Source organism: Zea mays, chromosome 5 (assembly GCF_902167145.1).
Source record: "Zea mays cultivar B73 chromosome 5, Zm-B73-REFERENCE-NAM-5.0, whole genome shotgun sequence".
NCBI classification, from domain to species: Eukaryota; Viridiplantae; Streptophyta; class Magnoliopsida; order Poales; family Poaceae; genus Zea; species Zea mays.
This window is the reverse complement of record NC_050100.1, coordinates 62,371,897-62,391,727: the sequence shown is the minus strand read 5'-3', so window position 1 is coordinate 62,391,727 and position 19,831 is coordinate 62,371,897. Positions and strand designations below refer to the sequence as shown.

Genomic DNA, 19,831 nt, shown 5'->3' with positions numbered 1-19,831 from the left:
GACGCGTAGAGACCCGAGCTCCGGTACGCGACGCGTCCGCAGAGGATTCCCCGCGACGGTGGACAGCCCAAGGCACAACAGTGAATGGCTCGAAGATTTGGTGGCGATAAGAGCGCAACGAGAGCGGCGAGGTCGTGGGCCCGATACTTGTAGGCGAGGTCGGGTACTTGCAGCTAAACAACTCCGAAGCTAGCGGCTGGATACGCGACATGCGCGGAGGTGGGCGTTGCGCGGGGAAGACGGCAGCGCGCGGTCGCTGAGAGGCTGCTCGGTGGGCCCCACGGAGAAGCCACACGAGTGAGAGAGCGTCTGCCCAAGGGCCCCGCATGTTAGAGTAACGGCGCGCGTGGAGAATAAGTTGGGCCGCGCGAGTGAGTGGGCCGGTCGAGGTAAAGTGAGCCCGAGCGCAACCCTTTTTCCTTTTTATTTTCTTTTCTTTTTTTCTGATTTATATTTTCCCCTTCTCATTTGAATTCAAATTTCAAACACAAAGTCTGTTGATAAATTCTCCTCAGATTGAAAGTATAATTTAAGGGAAATTTGGATCCATACCATTAAAAGATCACCACTTTGGATCCATACCATTACTATCTCACTTACATGTGGGTCCACATGAGTCAATGACATGTGGGGTCCATGGTATATATCTAAAGTTTGGATCTTTTAATGGTATATATCCAATTGTTCCATAATTTAAACATACTAGTCTTACTTTTATTTATAATATTTATTTTGTTTATATTTTTTTGTGTACTTCTTTTCCTCCCTCTCCACATTTCTTTAGAGTTTTGTTTTCCAAATTTAGAGTTTAAATTCCATTTGTCTATTAATATATTAATATTTTGTTAATACCACATTTATTTTATTATCCATATATGCACAATCAAGTAAAAACTCGGCATGATGCATGACTTATTTAGGTGTCATAGGGTTATTTACTAACGTTTGAGGTATTTGTTCACATGCTATAATAAATGGAGGCAAACATATACATGTAAAACAACTATATTCTCTTTTACACTTTTTGGGTAAGTATTATACATCCGTACGTTTTGAAAAAACTGCGTAGAACGTCCGTTTTGGATGTTTAAGCGACGTGTAAACGTCGGAACCCACGTTCTCAACGTTTTACCCGTTCTACGGATGTTCTGTGCGTCTATGAGTTCTTGGGCCTTAATGGGCCTTTAACCAGCAAGCTTGCTCCGGCCGCCAAACTGCCCACACGCACAGCCCTAGCCGCCAAACTGCCCACACGCACAGCCGCGGAGCAGCCAGAGCCAGACGCTGCCGCCGTCGGCCGTCCTCCGCCCTCCAGGTACGCCGCCGCCCCCCTCCTCCCTCCTCCGGTCCTCCCTCCACCTACAGCCGCCAGTGCGCAGTGCTCCAGGGCACCAGGTCACACCGTCTCGTCCTCCCTCTGAGCCGCCGAGAAGCAGACCAGGGCACCAGGCGACTGGGCGAGAGGCGACCACCGAACAGGTCCAGCCGTCCAGGCACGTCGGCGACGTCATAGACTCGTTGTCCAGGCACGTCATAGACTCGTTGTCCAGCCGCCCTCTCTCCAAACGCCCAGCACATCCCTCTCCCAGCCTCCGGCGGTCCGGCCCTCCGCCGTCCCTCTCCCTCTGACCTCTCCAGGCTCCCAGCCTCCGCCGTGCAGGGGCTGCTGTCCACGGGCCACGACTCCTCGCTGCACGGCTGCACCAGCACGGGCGTGTGACAATCTCAGGGTATTCATATTTTTCATTTCACTTCGTTTCGCTCGTGGCAGCTCCTTGGACGCCCGCCTGTTTCTGTTCAGCGCAGGCAAGGGCACCAAGCCTCCGCCGTCCAGGCCTCCAGGGGCTGCTGTCCACAGGCGGACAGGCCGCACTCTCTGCTCCTCGCAGCACCAGCATTGGTTGTAATAGTCTATGCGTGCTAAGTGATCCTGATGTGAGCAAGTGATTATGAATATGTGTTCTAAACTTAATATTGTGTCATGTGTGCTAGTAGACTTATATGGCTTCTTATGTTAGCCAAGAGCCTACCCAAGACTTATGTGCTACATTAAACTATGTGTGCTCTGGATTTACATGGCTTTTATCTATGTTTAATTAAGACTTGGGTTTGCAATTTTTTATTTTTGTTAAGTTTTGAATATATGGTTTCATGGTGTGATTTTACCAAACAAAAATATCGGTTCCCGTCCGATTTCGTTTTCGATTCCCGTATTTATCCCGTTCGTTTTCGTTACCGATATATCCCGTTTTTGTTTTCGTCCCGCAAGTTAAATATGAAAATGGAAAATGAAAACGGTAGAGGTATTTTTCCGACTGTTCCCTACCGTTTTCATCCCTACTGATTGTCCTCATTAACTGGACCTGTTTATGTAGTGTTTCGTTTATCTTATTATGCAGTATTGTAGAGATAGACAGAGACTTCTTCCTTTGTGTTATTGTTCTCCGGACATATAAAGCAGTATAGGAGGATCATGTTATTCTGCTCATCTACAATCATATCTGACTACAAATTGTTGTCATGGTCCTGCTACACCTGTCATGTTTGCTATGAACTATCCATTTTCTAGTTTGGAGGACTAACCTGTTGCATTTTTTGACAGAAACTACCCATAACTCTCCTTACTGCTTTTAATATGTTTTATTTATTTATTTGTTAAAAAATTTGTGTGTGACAAAGCAGTATTCATATCCTCCCTATACTGATACATATATAGTTTATACATAGGTGCCAAATGCCTGTACTTTTTCATTCTATATGTGCTACTTTGATTATTTTGCATGTCTCGGTTTATAATGCTAACTGTTCTTTTGTAGCTTTTGTATCCTATTGTGTAATATTTTCATTTATATGCGTTTATGTTATTGTGATTATTTTGACAGTATTTTGTTGTTTTTGCAAACTAGTTCTTAAGGAAAGATGAGTTTGATATCCCAGAACGCGGTCCAGAAGCGCTGCCTCAGAAAAAGTGAAGCTGATAATGGCAATGATGAGGACATTGGCTCTCCGACCTCTATAGATGCAGAAGTTGGGAAGGAAGCAAAATTGAAGAATCACAATAAGGAAAGGAAGAAGAAAAAGACTAAGTTGTTGGAATCCCAGCAGAACAAAGAGGAAGAGGAGATGCGGCAGCTGGAGAGCTCATTGTTTGGTTCCCTTTATGCTCCACTAGAGTTTGGCACTGAGGTAGGGGCTGCAGTAGCTCCTGACCGGGATGCGCCTTTGTTTTTCACAGATAGGTCTGCTGGTGGTGGCATGGATTATTTTCCTACATATGAGGAGGATATGGCCCATGAAGATGAGGAAGACATGGTGGGTATCAAGAGGAGGAAGCCTGTATGGGTGGATGAGGAGGAAGAAATGACAGAGGTGGACATTGTGAAGGTTCCAAGGTTGAGGAAGCTGAGAAAAGAGGAAGATGAGCATTTGATTTCAGGGAAAGAGTATGAGGCCAGGTTGCGTGGTCAGCATGCGAAATTGAACCCCTTTACTGGCTGGGCTGATATGGACCAGAAAACTTCTCTTCCTGCTGCGTCAGATGGTGAGTCTGATGATGAGGGTTGTGTCGATGATATTCTTCGGAATAATGATGAGCTTGTTGCCAAGGATACTGTCAAGCTCTTACCGGGGATGCTGGAATTCTCAAGGCTCGTTGATGCCAATATCCAGGATCCATCAAGTGGTCCTATCAATTCAGTGCAGTTTCATAGGAATGGGCAACTGATGCTTGCTGCAGGTTTGGACAAGCATCTGAGGTTTTTCCAGATTGATGGAAAGAGAAACCCCAAGATCCAGAGCATATTTATTGGGGACTGTCCAGTACACAAGGCTTCTTTTCTACCCGATGGCTCTGAGGTGATCCTATCAGGCAGGAGGAAGTTCTTCTACTCATTTGACCTGGTGAATGCTGCTGTTAGCAAGATTGGACCTTTGACGGGACGCGAGGAGAAAAGCCTGGAGAGCTTTGAGATATCACCTGATTCGAGAACCATTGCTTTTGTTGGCAATGAAGGGTACATCCTTCTTATTTCTGCCAAGACAAAGCAGCTCATCACAACCCTCAAGATGAACGGAAGCGTGCGTTCACTGGCTTTTGCGGATGGTGGGAACCAGCTACTGAGCAGCGGTGGAGATGGCCATGTTTACCACTGGGACCTTGGAACAAGGAAATGCATCCACAAGGCAACAGATGACGGTTCCCTGGCTGGCCTCTCGCTCTGCACCTCGCGGGATAGCTCTTTGTTTGCCACAGGCTCCAGCAGCGGCATCGTGAATGTGTACAAGAGGGACGATTTTCTCGGCGGGAAGAGGAAGCCGATGAAGACTATCGAGAACCTGACCACTGATATCGGTGAGATGAAGTTCAACCATGACGCCCAGATCCTGGCGATCAGCTCGAGGAAAGAGAGGAACGGCATGAGGCTCGTGCACGTCCCGTCGTTCAGCGTGTTCCAGAACTGGCCGGGGCCTCGGTTTAGTCTCCACTATCCACGGTGCCTGGATTTCAGCCCCGGCAGCGGCTTCCTGTCCGTCGGACATGCAGGTGGAAAGGTCCTGCTGTACAAGCTCCACCATTACGAGAATGCATGATGAGACTAGGATGGTTGCTTGGCGAAAACCCATTTTTGACATTATATTTGTACTCATGAATACTCCATTAATCGAGTGAGTGTATGCTGGTCCGTTCCAGTCATTGTGCCTTTCTATTTGGTGCCGCTGGTGTCAATGCTTTGGTGCAAGCTGGCGATCTCTTACATGTCTTTTACTCTTTTGTAGTCGTACGCAAGTCGTTGTGCTGCTGTTTGCTTTATTATAGTGGTGGACTAAGTTGGTTGCAGAAGTTTAGTTTTTTTTTGGCAAGAGATTGCAGAATCACTGTTGTCAACTGTGCTTAAAATTGGACTTGATTGCATAGCTCTTACACCTATTTTATAGACCTTTTGACGTGAACGCACTCAGCATTGCAATGAGACTGGGATGAGTGGATGAAGGTTTGTACAACCTGAGTTGAGCTGCTGCTCACTAACATGATCGTTATTATTTTCTGGAATAGATGTGTGCGAATGGAGATTATGTGCTGAGATCACCCATTTGAAATGACCATTTATCTGTGCCTCTGTCATGTACAGGCGCACTTACAGGAGGGCTGCAGATCGCTCAGTGGCTAAGTTTAGAAAGATAAGGATTAGTTTCCCTCTTGCATGCCTTAATCATAGAAAGGATTGGTTAAGATTAGTTTCTTTTTCATATGCCTTAATAATAGGAGAGATTGGTTAAGATTAGTTTCCTTTTCATATGCCTTAATTATAGAAAAGGTTGGTTGAACCAGAGGCTATATATATGTCGTGTAATAGACTGGGAAGGAATCAAGCAAGATCAATTATCCAAAACTGTTCTTCTCCCTTGCCTCTCTCAAGCCACCGGTGAGGAACCTCTCACGGTGAAGGTCTGGAGCGCGACTACGAACTGCGTAGGCGCGGTCCAGCGACGTTGGGCGTCGAGGCGCTTGACAACCTGGTATCAGAGCTCATCAATCCAGTGGCAGTTCGCCTAGCGCTACCTCCGCGTGCCAAGTTGCACGATGTCTTCCACGTCGGCCTTCTCAAGAAGTTCGTCGGCGCCCCACCAGCTACACCACCTCCTCTTCCACCCACTCACAATGGGGCGGTGATTCCAGAACCGGAGCAGGCTGTTCGGTACAGGCTGGCCAGGGGTATTCAATAGGTGCTCATCCGCTGGAAAGGGCAGGCTACTACTGATGCTACATGGGAAGATGTCGCCGACTTCCGTGACAAATTTCCCCATTTTCAGCTCGAGGACGAGCTGATCGTCGAGGGGGGGGGGGGGGGGGAGATGTCATGTACGACCGCACTTACAGGTGCCGTCATGACGCCAGGAGGGCTACAGATCGCGCAGCCAAGGCAGGCGCCACAATCAGTGGCTAAGTTTAGAAAGATAAGGATTATTTTCCCTCTTGCATGCCTTAATCATAGGAAGGATTGGTTAAGATTAGTTTCCTTTTGATATGCCTTAATAATAGGAGAGATTGGTTAAGATTAGTTTCCTTTTCATATGCCTTAATCATAGAAAGATTGGTTGAACCAGAGGATATATATATATGTCGTGTAATAGACTGGGAAGGAATCAAGCAAGATCAATTATCCAAACCTGCTCTTCTCCCTTGCCTCTCTCAAGCTACCGGTGAGGAACCCCTCACGGTGAAGGTCTGGAGCGCGACTACGAACTGCGTAGCCACGGTCCAGCGACGTTGGGCGTCGAGGCGCTTGACAACCTCAGATTATGGTGGGGTATTACGTCTTGGCTTTGATCATCCTAATTTGCAATGAGACTGGTACATTTTGCTCACATGTCTTAGCACTTGGCCTTTTATTTTGAGTTAACACCAGTAGTCTGAGACTCTGAGCTTGCCATGTAGAAGTTATTCTCAAATCATCAAGTTACATTAGTTCAGGCTTATGAGATGTACTGTTTGCGTTGTATCCATTGCAGCACCCTTTCTCAAATCAACTTATATTAAGAAATGTTAGTGTGGTACCCGCAAATAAGGAAGGGATGGACGTATACTCCTCGGAGCCTTTGGAGAAATCTCTGATCTCTGATACTCTGGGTGTGCCAGCAGTAAAATTGGGGAGGAATAAAATTATCTTCCTTTTCAAAAGCTATTATTAGTACTGCAACAAGGACTTGTATGTTTGAATTAGCTAGGATGCTATGCATGCACCATTTTTTCTTACTTTCAACAATTAGTTTCAAGCTTGTCATTTGTTGGTTTCATTTCATAAGGGCTTCCGAAGCTAGTGCCTGCATTTTTGGAGTCCCCTAACACGTCACTATACACTCCATAGAATGTCTTTGCTTCGCAAAAGAATTCTGTTCTCATGCACTCCATAGAATGTCTTTGCTTCACAAAAGAATTATGTTCTCGTACATTCTATTCTGATAGAATAAAATATTCATCGGGTTTAGGGTTAAGTTAATCCTTGCTCCCCATCTAGTTGATTTGCCTCATGCACTCACCCTAATCATTTAATCAATGTCCTCCCTGTGACCAAACTGAGGAAACAATTGATCATCTCTTAGTTTCTTGCATCTTCACAAAACAGGTCTGGTTCAACTTGCTACAAAGTCTAGGATTGCAGGCTTATTCTCCTTAACCTGAGGATATGTCCTTCGACGATTGGTGGGCGGGAGGTGTTAAATTTGACCTTTTTTTGCAATTTAGACCTTTGTTCGAAAAAATCACATTTAGACCCTCGAATAATTTAATGTCGTTTTTAAATCCTTTGCTCGGCGTCATAGACAATAACACTGAGATAACATGACTCGGTGCCATAGCTTACGACGCCGAGTACCTACTACGCTTGATCTCTCCTGCTGCGTTGGTGTCTACATAACCAAGCTTGGCGCTATGAATCATGGCGCCGAGCTACGCACCATGCTCGCGACCGAATGGTACGTTCAGCTGTGGGGGTATGGGATGAATGGGACGTGGGTGCAGGAAAAAAGAGTATAGTTATTTGCGTACGACTGTCTGAGTACGCCGAGGTCTATGCTTACGCCTGTACGTGAGCGAGAAACGAATTTTATTTGCTCCTTTGTTAGCTTCCTTCTATGTTCTGTATAGACTTCGGTATATCATATTCGGGTGTATCATCTTCGTTAATTTGAAAGAAATATAGTTGTTTGCTTTATACTGCATACACTCTATAAATTATATTTTTAAGTCATTGTTTTTTAAAAATACCTACATGTTGGGTTGGAGGAGATCTACTTTTCATGTGGAATGCTAGTCTTTTTTTGGCAAAAGTCAGTTGCACACTACAATGTTGAAGTTTGGGTGGAGCTAGAGGAATCTCCTCCCCCCTGCCTGTCACCCCCACAAGTTAGATTTGTGGGCTGGTTGGTCTAGTTCAGGTCTTGTATTTTTGTTTTGCATAGGTGCGTGGGAGTGGGTGTTCTTGGGGTTTGTTTCATGTTTCCTAGACCTGGTGTTCTTTGGTTTTTATACTGTGTTTCTTTTCTTCTTAATATATTGATATTCTATTGCGCGCTCTAAACTTCAAGATGCCTTACTGATTGTGCTCATTGGCGGACTTGTTATTTAATGTTTTGTTCATCTCATCATCCATTATTGTTGAGGTAGACTGAGGCTTGTTCTTTTGGGGTTCTTGATCTCCTAGATGGCTAGATGTATAGGAGGATCATTTTGTTCTGCTCATCTGCAACTTAATGGAACTACTAATCACCATTGTTTCATCTACCTGTCTTGTTTGCACCGAACTATCCATTATGTAGTTTGGAGGACCATTCTGATGCATTATGTGATAGAACCTACTCATAAGTCTCTTACAGAGAGTGGAGCTCCAGAAATTGTCTACAGTGTAATAGCCAGGAGCTACATATCTAATGCTCTGGTTTGTATGCATGATGTTGGATTGTTGTCACTGTGGTCCCAGTTTGGGAGTTGGGACTAATAGGCATCACTGTTGTTGTGTGCTCTGCACTGTTTTAGCTGAACCTAATACTACAGACCTGCAGATTTCAATTTGGTAACTAAAACAGGTAACATAAAAATAGTTCTTACTTCTTCTGTGCACTGTGTTTGCATGGATTGCAGTTCACATGTCTTCATCTTGCTGCCTTTCTCTTTACATCTTCAATATTCAACACTGTTGCCTTGACTACCTTGTCATGTACTTATTCTTATTTGTATTTGTAATGATTATTACAAGGGTTAGTCGCTTAAAGGGGTCCTTTGATTTGTGTAGGAAAACCATTTCTCTTTGTGACAGTGGGAGACTGAAAAACTTTGTGGAGATATTGATAAGATGAGGAGCGAACTAAAGTCAGTATTAAGTTCAAGGGCTTCTTATGTCAGGAATCTGAATGAACTCAGTCTAATTGTTGATTATGTGAAACAGGTATGAGACTGACAAGGTCACTGCAGGGCAGCGGTTGGATCTGAACCTTGAAAGAGGGTAAGATGATTTGTCTCTATGTAGATATGCTCTCTATGCTGTTCATTTCTTTTCCCTGTATCCGGCTTACATATGCACTCGATCACTAAAACCCAATACTTTCTACAAATATGTGTATAGAACAAACAGAACAAAAATAATTAACTTGTTCATTACAAAGAAAGTTCTAGTGGCTTAGGCTATGATTATGGTTGCTAGGCCTTTGGCTTGGCCTGCTTATTTTAGTTACCATCGCTCACATTTACAAAAAATGTCATAGTTTCTTGTGTCTTCACAAGACAGGTCTAGTTCAGCTTGCTATAGAGTCTAAGATTGCAGGCTCTTTCTCCATAACCTTTGGATATGCCCTTCGACGATTGGTGGGCAGGAGGTGTTAAACTTGATGGTCTGGTCCAAAAGGTTTCAATTCTTTAGTCATCCTAGGGACCTCGTCAATTTAGAACCACCATTCAATGGTGTTTCCCCTAGCCTTTCTAGTGTTGCTTTCTGTTATCAGGGATGAACTGCATTGTTGGAGTTTGGGCAGTTGAAAGGGAAATTACCTCAACATTTCCTATAATCGATTTTGGTGTTTAACGACCATCACAAACCTTATGGACTAACTAGTTTGCCTAGCTGGCCATTTATCAGGTGCATAAGTTCATCAACAACTTTTCTTAGTTGATTGTCCAGAATACCGTAGATTATTCCGGACAGGAGAAGCTTTTTGAAAAAACACATATGCGCAGATCGTTTGGGCCCTTGCGGCGGACCGTCCGCGACACCAAGGAGAGCGTCGGACAGGAACACTGCAAAAACATTCATTAACACGATGAATCGTCCGAAGAAGGGAGCACCGTCCGAGACCAAGCGCGGACTGTTCGGCATCAAGCGCGGACCGTTCGGTCGTTGAAAAACCAAAAAACCCCGAAGGTGACAGGTTCGGTAAAATACATTTTTAGCGTCCTTGCGGACCATCCGGGGTGCACGGCTAGACCGTCTGCGACTACTTTATCTGACATCTGACGACACATTAAATGCGCTATAGCCGTTGATATAGCTATTACCGCTGACCGTTGCGATTTCAACCATTGATGTGCAGAGGTGGACCGTCCGGACAGGCGGCGCAGACAATCCGCGATCGACAGAAAAGGAGCAACGGCTAGGAAGTGGTTGGAGGCTATAAATACAACCCCAACCACCTGTATTCAAATGATCCAAGCACTCCACTCATACACATTCAAAGCTTCCAATCTCTCCAAGTTCCACAACTGATACAAGTGATCATTAGTGATTAGTGGCTTGAGAGAGTGTGATTCGTGTTTCATTTATTGCTCTTGTTGCTTGGTTTTCTTAATCGTGTTTTCTTCATCTCTCTCTAAACTCTCTAAGTGTTTTGTAAAGTTTGCAAGAGACACCTAATTGTGTGGTGATCCTTGCGGGGTTTTAGTGACCCGTGAGATTGAGAAAAAGCACTCGACCGGTCTGAGTGGCCGATTGAGAGAGGGAAAGGGTTGAGATAGACCCGGCCTTTGTGGCCTCCTCAACGGGGAGTAGGTTCTTTGGAACCGAACCTCAGGAAACAAATCGTCGTGTCCACTTGTATTAATCTTCAACATTCGATTTGTTTCTCCCCTCTCCTCTCTCTCTAAAGTTCTCTTGCTCACATCGTTTTGAGTTTGCTCCCAAAGTTATCCGCATTGATTGAGCAACTCATTGCAAGAGAAACTATGTTTCGCACTCCGAATTATTTCTAACACTAATCACGGGTATAGTGCGTGTTCAAAGTTTATAATTTTCAGCTTTCGCCTATTCACCCCCCTCTAGGCGACTTTCAGAAGTGCTAGAGGAATCACCTCTCTCCCTGCCCATCACCCCCACATGTTAGATTTGTGGGCTGGTTGGTGTAGTTCAGGACTTCAGGTCTTGTATTTTGTATTGCATAGGTGCGTGTGAGTTGGGCTCTTGGGTTCTTATACCCATTTTTTCTTAATATATTGATATTTTATTGCACCCTCTAAACTTCAAGATGCCTTGCTGATTGTGCTCATTGGTTGGACTTGTTATTTAATGTTTTGTTCATCTCATTATCAATTATTGTTGAGGTAGACTAGGCTTGTCTTTTTGGGGTTCTTGATCTCCTAGATGTGTAGGAGGATCATTTTGTTCAACTCATCTGCAACCATATGGAACTACTAATCGTCATTATTTCAGATGTATGTATTGTTTTCATCGAACTATCCATTATCTAACTTGGAGGACCATTCTGATGCATTATTCGATAGAAACCTACAATTATGAGTTCTAGAAATTCTGGGTATAGTGTAAGAACCAAGAGCTACATATCTAATACTCTGGTTTGAATGCATGATGCTGGATTGTTCTTATTGTGGTCCTAATTTGGGAGTTGGGACTAATAGGCATCGTTGTTGTTGTGTGCTCTGCATTGTTTTAGCTGAGCTTGTTACCACAAAATTGTAGATTTCAGTCCCCTTGAGAGGCTTTTGAAGGAATCTTTTAGTTTGTTCTGATGAGTTACACTTTGCACTATTGTCATAGTCCTGAATTCACTGAACAGTGATAGATCTTTTCTTTGTTACCATGCTTTTTGAGGGGAGGGGTTTAAAACTACCCTCTGCTGTCTCGTGTGTGGTTATGACACCTGGATGAAACATTGCTCCAAGTGCATATGCGTTGGACTTGCGGAGCAGAACGAGGAAACCACTGAGATTACCACAAATCTTGACATGGTGAGTGAAAGGGAAATAGGATTAACCTTTTTCTCACAATTAATTTTGGTGGTTGAATGCCCAACACAAATATATGGACTAACTAGTTTGCTCTAGAATACATGTTCTATAGGTGCATAAAGGTTCAACACAAACCAATAAATATTCAAGTTATGGATCAAATTCAAAGGAGCAAAAGAAACTTAAGTGTGTTGTGGACTGGCGCACCGGACTGTCCGGTGTGCCACCGGACAGTGTCCGCTGCACCATGTCCATACAAAGACGAACCAACCACTCTCGGGAAAACTGAGCCGCACTCCGCTATAATTCACCGGACTGTCTGGTGTGCCAGCGGAGCAACGACTACTCGCTCCAACGGTCGACTGCAAAAGCGGGTGACAGATGAACAATGCGCGTATAGTCAGAGCCGCAGAGCCAGAGACGCACCGGACAGTGAATAATACCTGTCCGGTGGCGCACCGAACTGTCCGGTGCCACAAGAGGACAAGCTCTCCAACGGTCGACTGAGTCAGAACCCTAATGGTTGGGTGACGTGGCGGCGCACCGGACAGTGTCCGGTGGCGCATCGGACTGTCCGGTGCGCCCATCGACAACAACCTTCCCCAACGGCTTGTTGGTGGTTGAGGGCTATAAATACCCCCAACCACCACAACTCCAAGCATCCAAGTCTTCTGAAGTTTTCATTTAATACAAGAGCTAGTGCATTCACTCCTAGACACAAATCAAAAGATCAAAGCCTCTCCAAGTCCCCCAAAACCATTCCAACCACCTAGTGACTTGAGAGAGTGTTTGTTCGTGTTCTTTGTGCTCTTGTTGCTTGGATCACTTTCTTCCTTCCTCATTCTTGTTCCCAAGAGACTTGTAATCAAAGCAAGAGACACCAAGTGTGTGGTGGTCCTTGTGGGGGTCTAAGTGACCCGTTTGCTTAAGGAGAAAGCTCACTCGGTCTAAGTGACCGTTTGAGAGAGGGAAAGGGTTGAAAGAGACCCGGTCTTTGTGACCACCTCAACGGGGATTAGGTTCTTTGGAACCGAACCTCGGTAAATCAAATCACCGTGTTCATTCGCTTGATTTCCATTTGATTTGTTTTCCCCCTCTCTCCCAGACTTTATTTAAGTGCTAACGCTAACCCCGGCTTGTAGTGTGTGCTTAACTTTATAAATTTTAGATTCCGCCTATTCACCCCTCTCTAGGCAACTTTCAATTGGTATCAGAGCCCAGTACTTCATTAGAGTCTAACAACTCGAAGTGATGTCGGGAGATCACGCCAAGAGGGAGATCGTGACCGGCAACAAGCCCGCAAGCTCGGGGAGAACCCTCTCAAGGGAGTCCGGCCACAAGCATAAGGAGGAATCCTCTTCCTCCAACAAGACGCATCAGAAGGGTGACAAGAAGAAAAAGATGAAGAAGGTGGTCTACTACGAGACCGACTCTTAGCCGCCCTCCACGTCTTCAAGCTCCAACTCGTCCGTCGCTTCTAAACGCCATGAGCGCAAGAAATATAGTAAGATGCCCCTACGCTATCCCCGTATTTCTAAGCGCGCTCCATTACTTTCCGTTCCCTTAGGCAAACCACCATACTTTGATGGTGAGGATTATTGTATGTGGAGTGATAAAATGAGGCATCACCTAACCTCACTCCACGCAAGCATTTGACATATTGTTGAGTTTGGAGCACAAGTACCTAAGGAAGGGGACGAGGGCTACGACTCGGACGAAGTCGCCCAAATTAGGCACTTTAACTCCCGAGCCACAACTATACTCCTCGCCTCCTTGTGTCTAGAGGAGTATAATAAGGTGCAAGGGTTAAAAAGTGCCAAAGAAATTTGGGACGTCCTCAAGACGGCACACGAAGGGGACGAGGTGACCAATATCACCAAGCGCGAAACGATCGAGGGATAATATGCTCTGTCGAAACGATCTTTGTTAGAAAACGACCTAAAAGATAATAATAATAATAATAAAATAACAAAAATATTTGTTACCTTGAAGTTAGCATAAAGCAAGCTTCCGGCGATATGGTGTCGTTGGTAACGGCAGAGGTCCGCTTCTAGCTTCGGCAAGCCAATGTTTTTGCAGAGAGTTCTAACAATTTTAGCTTCGCTACGGTTTTGAAGGCACCTCAGCTTTCCTTCGTTAACCCCACCGAACAGTGTAGCCCCTGGCTTATATCCGCAGGCTATGGCACATTTTTTAAGCTCTGCTTTTTCAGCGTCTGTCAGTTCTTGCCCAAGTAAATCTTGAAATTCAAAATCTTCTTCCTCCAAAATGTCTTCAGCTTGCTTTTTCCCCTTTTCAGTAGCTGTGCTCGCCGCGGCCACAATAGATTCTTCCTCAGTCATTTTTAGGAGTATGTTATCAATAACTTCAAGTGTGTCTTCCAGGTTCGGATCTTCTGTGGCCCCGGTTTCAGCCCCGGCAGCTTCGGTGCGCCAGTTTCAGCTTCAAAGGTTTCCGCTCTGGTGGCTTCGGCTGCGGCGCCTTTAGCTTCGACGGTTTCGGCAGTCTGGTCAATAGCAATTCTTGATGCCGGTGTCGGTGACGGTGTCCCATGAATTACATCTGCTATTTGAATAATCCTTCGTTTTTTCGGCAGTGCAGGACCTTCTTCTGCCGAAGCTGCCTTGTCCTTCTGAAAAAACTTCGTCAGTTCCAGCGCCAGCGGACTTAGCTTGACAGGCAAGGGTTCAGTCATTACCTTCATAATCTCTTCTACTTCAACAGCAGAAGGCGTTGCAGGAGTAACTTCTTCTCGAACCAACGTTTTTGGTTCTGGAGATGCAGTTTTCCTCTTTCTTGCAGTGGCCACCTTCGGCTCAGGATTCAACTCTTCAGGGCTATGTTTTTCAGAATCTTCCCTTTTCTTTTTGGCTACCTTGGCGACCTCTTCGTCAGCAGCGCTAGCAATTCTTTTTCGCTTCGGGCCTCCAGCATCTCCGCCCAGTCGACCATAATCAGCATATTCAAATCCTATAGCATCGAGCACCCTGTTCAGCCTTCGCTTCGGCCGAGTGCCAAAGGCTGCTGTCATCAGCTGGTCCTCTTTTTTGGAGTAATTTCCAAGAATTTCATTATTCATTACTTCGATTGTATCGAGCCATTCTTGGCAGGGTGCTTTAAAATATTTCTTAAACTTATAATAATAGGGTAGTCGGACAAGTTCCCACTCTTTCTTTTCTCCTTTAAGCTTCGGCATAGTCCACTCTTTCATAGTTGGAAATACTCTGAAGGCCAGAAATTCCTGCACTAAATCTCTAGTGCCAATGTGTTCTGCAATAATTTTGAATTCAGCCAGTGCGGTCCAAGTTGGACCTTCTGCTGCCATATTGCATCGGGGTCTGGTTTCTCCGAAGATCAGTTCAAGAGGGCTCTGTACTAGCTTCTCTTTGTCATCGTCAACTTTGACATAAAACCATTCTGACTTCCAGCCTGCCAGTCATTTGCTTCGGTAGCTAATCACAGGAAATTTTGTGGTTTTCCGATAGGCAAAATTATAACAACCAAAATTTTCATGCAACCCATCCTTTCTGGCCTTAGTCTGGTAATGCAGCTCATGTACTCGACAGAAGCTGTCGGCAAACGGCTCCACCGCCTGGCTTCAGAGAGCCCAGATATAAACGCTAAGCCTGACAATGGCGTTAGGAGTCAGTTGGTGAAAATAGATCCCAAACTTTTGCAGCACATCAGAAATCATTCTATTTAAAGGAAATCTCAACCCAACTTTTAGAAAACTCTTGAAAATAACTATTTCATCCTTTTCTAGCTTCGGGGTAGTTTCCTCTCCCCTGAAGCGAATCAGCTTCTTCTCATCTTCACTGAAATAGCCCGACTTCACCATTTTGGAAAAATCAGCCTTGGAGATAGTTGACTTTCCGAAGTCCAAATGGCTAGGCTTGCTTGGTACTGCGATATGGTAATCACCGTCAGAATCAGCTTCCTCAATATCTCCTTGTTCTGCTTCGGCAGCAGCTTGTTCTGTTTCGGCAGTGAGGATTCTTTCCGAGGTCACCAATCCGGATCGCTGCATTGCTTCGGAGATAGGAACAGTCTCCGCTCCTTCGGCTTCGTCTCCCTCACGCTCAACTCTAGCAGTAGAGCGCACTCTGGCCATTTAATTTTGAATTTCTTGAAAGATTTCTTGGGAATTAAATAACCTTTTCTCCCGAAGCTTTTCTTCTGACGAAGCAGACACCAAACTGGAGCTTCGTCTGAATGCGAGAGTTAAGCTTCGGTTATGGTTAAAATTTTTGGCAGCAAAACAGTGCAATAGCAATGAATGCTGTGGTAACTTCACACCTACCTGTCTGTTTATATAGTGCTGCAGGTAAGAAGGTGAATCGTCAGGAATTTTACACCAGGCAAACAGCTGCTCGCACCCGCTGCGCGGTGGGCCGTAAAGACCAAAATAGTGAACCTGCATGGTGGAACCGCTACGCGCTCGGAAACTGTATCGTTTCTCGACAATGAGCTCAGGGAAGGTGTTTTTCGGACCTTCGGCTTCCTGAAGCCTAAGAGACTTTTTTCACGGATCAAGCTCGTTACGAAAAAACGATCTAGCACCGCGAAGGGGCTACTGTTGGGACCATGCTTCGTCGCCGAAGGTCCTGCAGGAAGGAACAGCTTCGGCTGAAGCTGTCTGTACGTGATGCCGAAGGGTGCTGTTCATGAAGCTTCGGAATTACAAATCGACTTAAAGATAGAATGACCTTTTAGTCCATAAGAGTTTAAGTCGTTGTTGTAAACTTTTATGAGGGGTATGATTGTAATTGCTCACAGGCTGTGTTCTGTGCCTATAAATAGTGAACAATATTCCTTTACTGTTCACGCATTCTTGTAATTGCAATCACATCACTCGGAAATTATTTTTTGCCAAGGCAGAGGTATAAATGTACCTAAACCTTATATTTGAATATCTTAAGTTTATATAATATGTAAATGGTGTTGTTTACTTTTAATTTACTTGTCTTTAATGCTTTATGTCTCGTACTATTTTATATTATCTCTGAGAGTTCAATTACGAAGATATAACCTTCGTAATTGTGTCGTTATAACCTTCGTCCGAAGTTCATTAAATCCTTGGGGAAATAATGTTTCAGCGGACGAAGGACATTAATATTTAACATTTTATGTTGCCTTGTTCTTAATTCATAGCATTTGAGAATAAGTCCCCAACACCGGTCACCTTCGGAACTCCAGAAAACTATAGAACCGAGTTCTTGAGGTTCGAGGTGGCAAACTTCAACTGTGGGTACAATGCCATCATTGGCAGGCCAGGATTGGCAAAGTTCATGGCCATTCCACATTATATGTACATGATATCGAAGATGCCAGGACCATAAGGAATCATAACTATGCGCGCTGACTTCCAAGGCGTCGCAGAATGTTTCCGAGTGGCTATTCAGGCGGCCCTCACCACCAAACCGTCGGCGACTTCTTCTGCGCAGGCGATCTCAAAGCCTGAAGAGGACCTTGCGGTACCCGCGAATGAAGCTCAAGCCGTGACTTCTATGCGGCCGACCGAAGAAACCAAGAGAATCAACCTCGGGTTCACCGATGAGCGCAAGACAGCCATCATCAGTTCCAGCCTGGATGACAAATAGGAAGGCACGCTCATCCAATTCCTGCAAGATAACCGAGACGTATTCGCATGGCAACCTGCGGATATGCCGGGACTCCCGAGAGAACTGGCCAAGCACAAATTGAAGGTCTACCCCCTGGCGAGGCCGATCCGACAAAAATTACGACACTTCACACCCGACAAGAGAGAGGCCATCCGTGCAGAGTTGGCTCGCTTGGTTGCGGCCGGATTCTTTAGAGAAGTGTTACACCCTGAGTGGTTGGCAAATCCTGTTCTTGTACTAAAAAAGAATAAAGTGGATTGACGCATGTGCGTCGACTATACGGATCTCAACAAGCACTGTCCGAAGGATCCCTTCGGACTTCCTAGAATAGACCAGGTGGTAGACTCGACCGCTGGATGTTCTATACTTCCTTTCTTGGATTGCTACTCCGGGTATCATCAGATCAGCCTAGCAAAAGAAGACGAGGATAAAACAGCATTCATCACCCCGTTCGGAGCCTTCTGCTATACCTCCATGTCGTTCGGCCTCAAAAACGCTGGAGCGACTTACCAGAGGGCTATTCAGACATGCTTAGCCGACCACTGGGGCAAGCGTGTGGAAGCTTATGTGGATGATGTGGTAATCAAGACAGAGAACTCAGAAAATTTCATTGAAGATTTACAGTTGGTCTTCAACAGTCTGCAGCGATATCGATGAAAACTTAATCCTGAAAAATGCGTCTTCGGAGTACCGGCAGGAAAATTGCTCGGGTTTATTGTTAGCTACCAGGGAATTGAGGCCAATCCAGAAAAGATCGAGGCTATCATGAGAATGGAAGCACCACGATCACAGAAGAAAGTACAAAGACTTACCGGATGCATGGCAGCTCTAAGCAGATTCATATCAAGGCTGGGAGAAAAAGGCTTATCGTTCTATAAGTTGCTCAAGAAGGTAGACAAATTCCAGTGGACTTCAGAGGCTCAAGAAGCTCTAGATGCACTGAAGAAATTCCTGACAACACCGCCAGTGCTAAAGCCGCCGCACCGAGCCACGCCGAGTCAACCGGCTGAAGATCTGTTATTATACATCTCTTGCACGACTCACGTGGTGAGCACCGCGTTAGTAGTCGAGCAAGTAGAAGAAGGACATGCATACCCAGTGCAACATCCTGTCTATTTCATTAGTGAAGTCCTGGGTCCTTCAAAGAAGAAATATCCTCAAGTTCAGAAACTGTTATATGCAGTACTTCTAACTGCACGCAAGCTCCATCACTACTTCGACGATCACAAAGTCATAGTAGTCACTGGATTTCCAATAGGGGATATTCTCCACAATAAAGAAGCCATCAGAAGAATAGCCAATTGGGCCTGTGAACTGGGAGCTCGTGACATTGAGTTTCGACCTCGCACTGCAATCAAGACTTAAGCACTAGTTGACTTCGTATCAGAATGGACCGAGAAACAAGTGCCCGATAACCCGGAAACTGCAGAAGTATGGCGAATGTATTTTGATGGCTCGCTGAAGCTTCAAGGGGTAGGTGCAGGGATCCTCTTCATTGCACCTGGAGGTGAACAACTCAAATATACTCTTCAATTGCTATTCCCAGCGTCCAACAATGCAGCAGAATACGAAGCTTTGATTCATGGACTGAACATTGCTATGTCACTGTGCATCAAAAGACTAATGGTATATGGGGATTCTCTAGTGGTCATAAGTCAGATAAACAAAGAGTGGGATTGCTCGAATGATTCCATGGGGAAGTATTGCTCCGCCGTTCGAAAGCTGGAAGACAAGTTTGAAGGTTTGAAATTTCATCATGTGGAGAGAGACCGCAACACGACAGCTGATGCATTGTCCAAGCTAGGATCCAGTCGGACTCAGGTCCTGCCTGGGGTTTTTGTCCAAGAAATACTGGACCCGAGCATTTCACTAGATCGGGTAGAGGAATGCAATATTCTGAGCCAACCAGAGTCAGATCCTGATGACTGGAGGGAGCCGACCATCAGGTACATAAAGAATGAGGAAGAGCCGGATGACAAAAATACAATAGAACGCATTGCAAGGCAGTCAGCTCATTATACTCTCATTGGGGAAACACTATATAGAAGGGGCGCATCAAGAGTCCTCATGAAATGCATTCTTTCGGCTACAGGGAAGCAACTGCTAGAAGAGGTCCATGCTGGGCAATGCGGGATACACGCAGCATCAAGGACTCTAGTTGGGAAGGTCTTTAGGTCTGGTTTCTACTGGCCGACGAGGAAGAGTGATGCAGCCGAGTTAGTCCAGAGGTGCGAAGCCTGTCAGTACTTATCAAAACAGCAACATCTACCAGCACAACAACTACAAACCATACATGTAACCTGGCCATTCGCGTGCTGGGGACTGGATATGATTGGACCCTTCAAGAAAGCTCAAGGAGGATACACTCATGTACTGGTTGCTATCGACAAATTCACTAAATGGATAGAGTTCAAACCCTTTGCTTCTCTAACTTCAGCTAAGGCAGTGGAATTCGTACAAGACATAATATCCAGGTTCGGGA

General features: G+C 45.2%; 1 protein-coding gene across 1 annotated transcript; it reads left to right on the top strand.

The window, feature by feature from the left end:
- Nucleotides 1–1,253: 1,253 nt before the first annotated feature.
- Nucleotides 1,254–4,692, top strand: LOC100193563 (WD repeat-containing protein 50). Its single transcript, NM_001138672.1, has 2 exons — nucleotides 1,254–1,315; nucleotides 2,907–4,692. The coding sequence occupies exon 2, from the start codon at nucleotides 2,920–2,922 to the stop codon at nucleotides 4,588–4,590; it is 1,671 nt and encodes a 556-aa protein (NP_001132144.1). The 5' UTR covers nucleotides 1,254–1,315; nucleotides 2,907–2,919; the 3' UTR covers nucleotides 4,591–4,692.
- Nucleotides 4,693–19,831: the final 15,139 nt, after the last annotated feature.

Coding starts and splice junctions, on each gene's coding strand:
- LOC100193563 (NM_001138672.1), top strand. CDS start 2,920: ATGAGTTTGATATCCCAGAACGCGGTCCAGAAGCGCTGCCTCAGAAAA.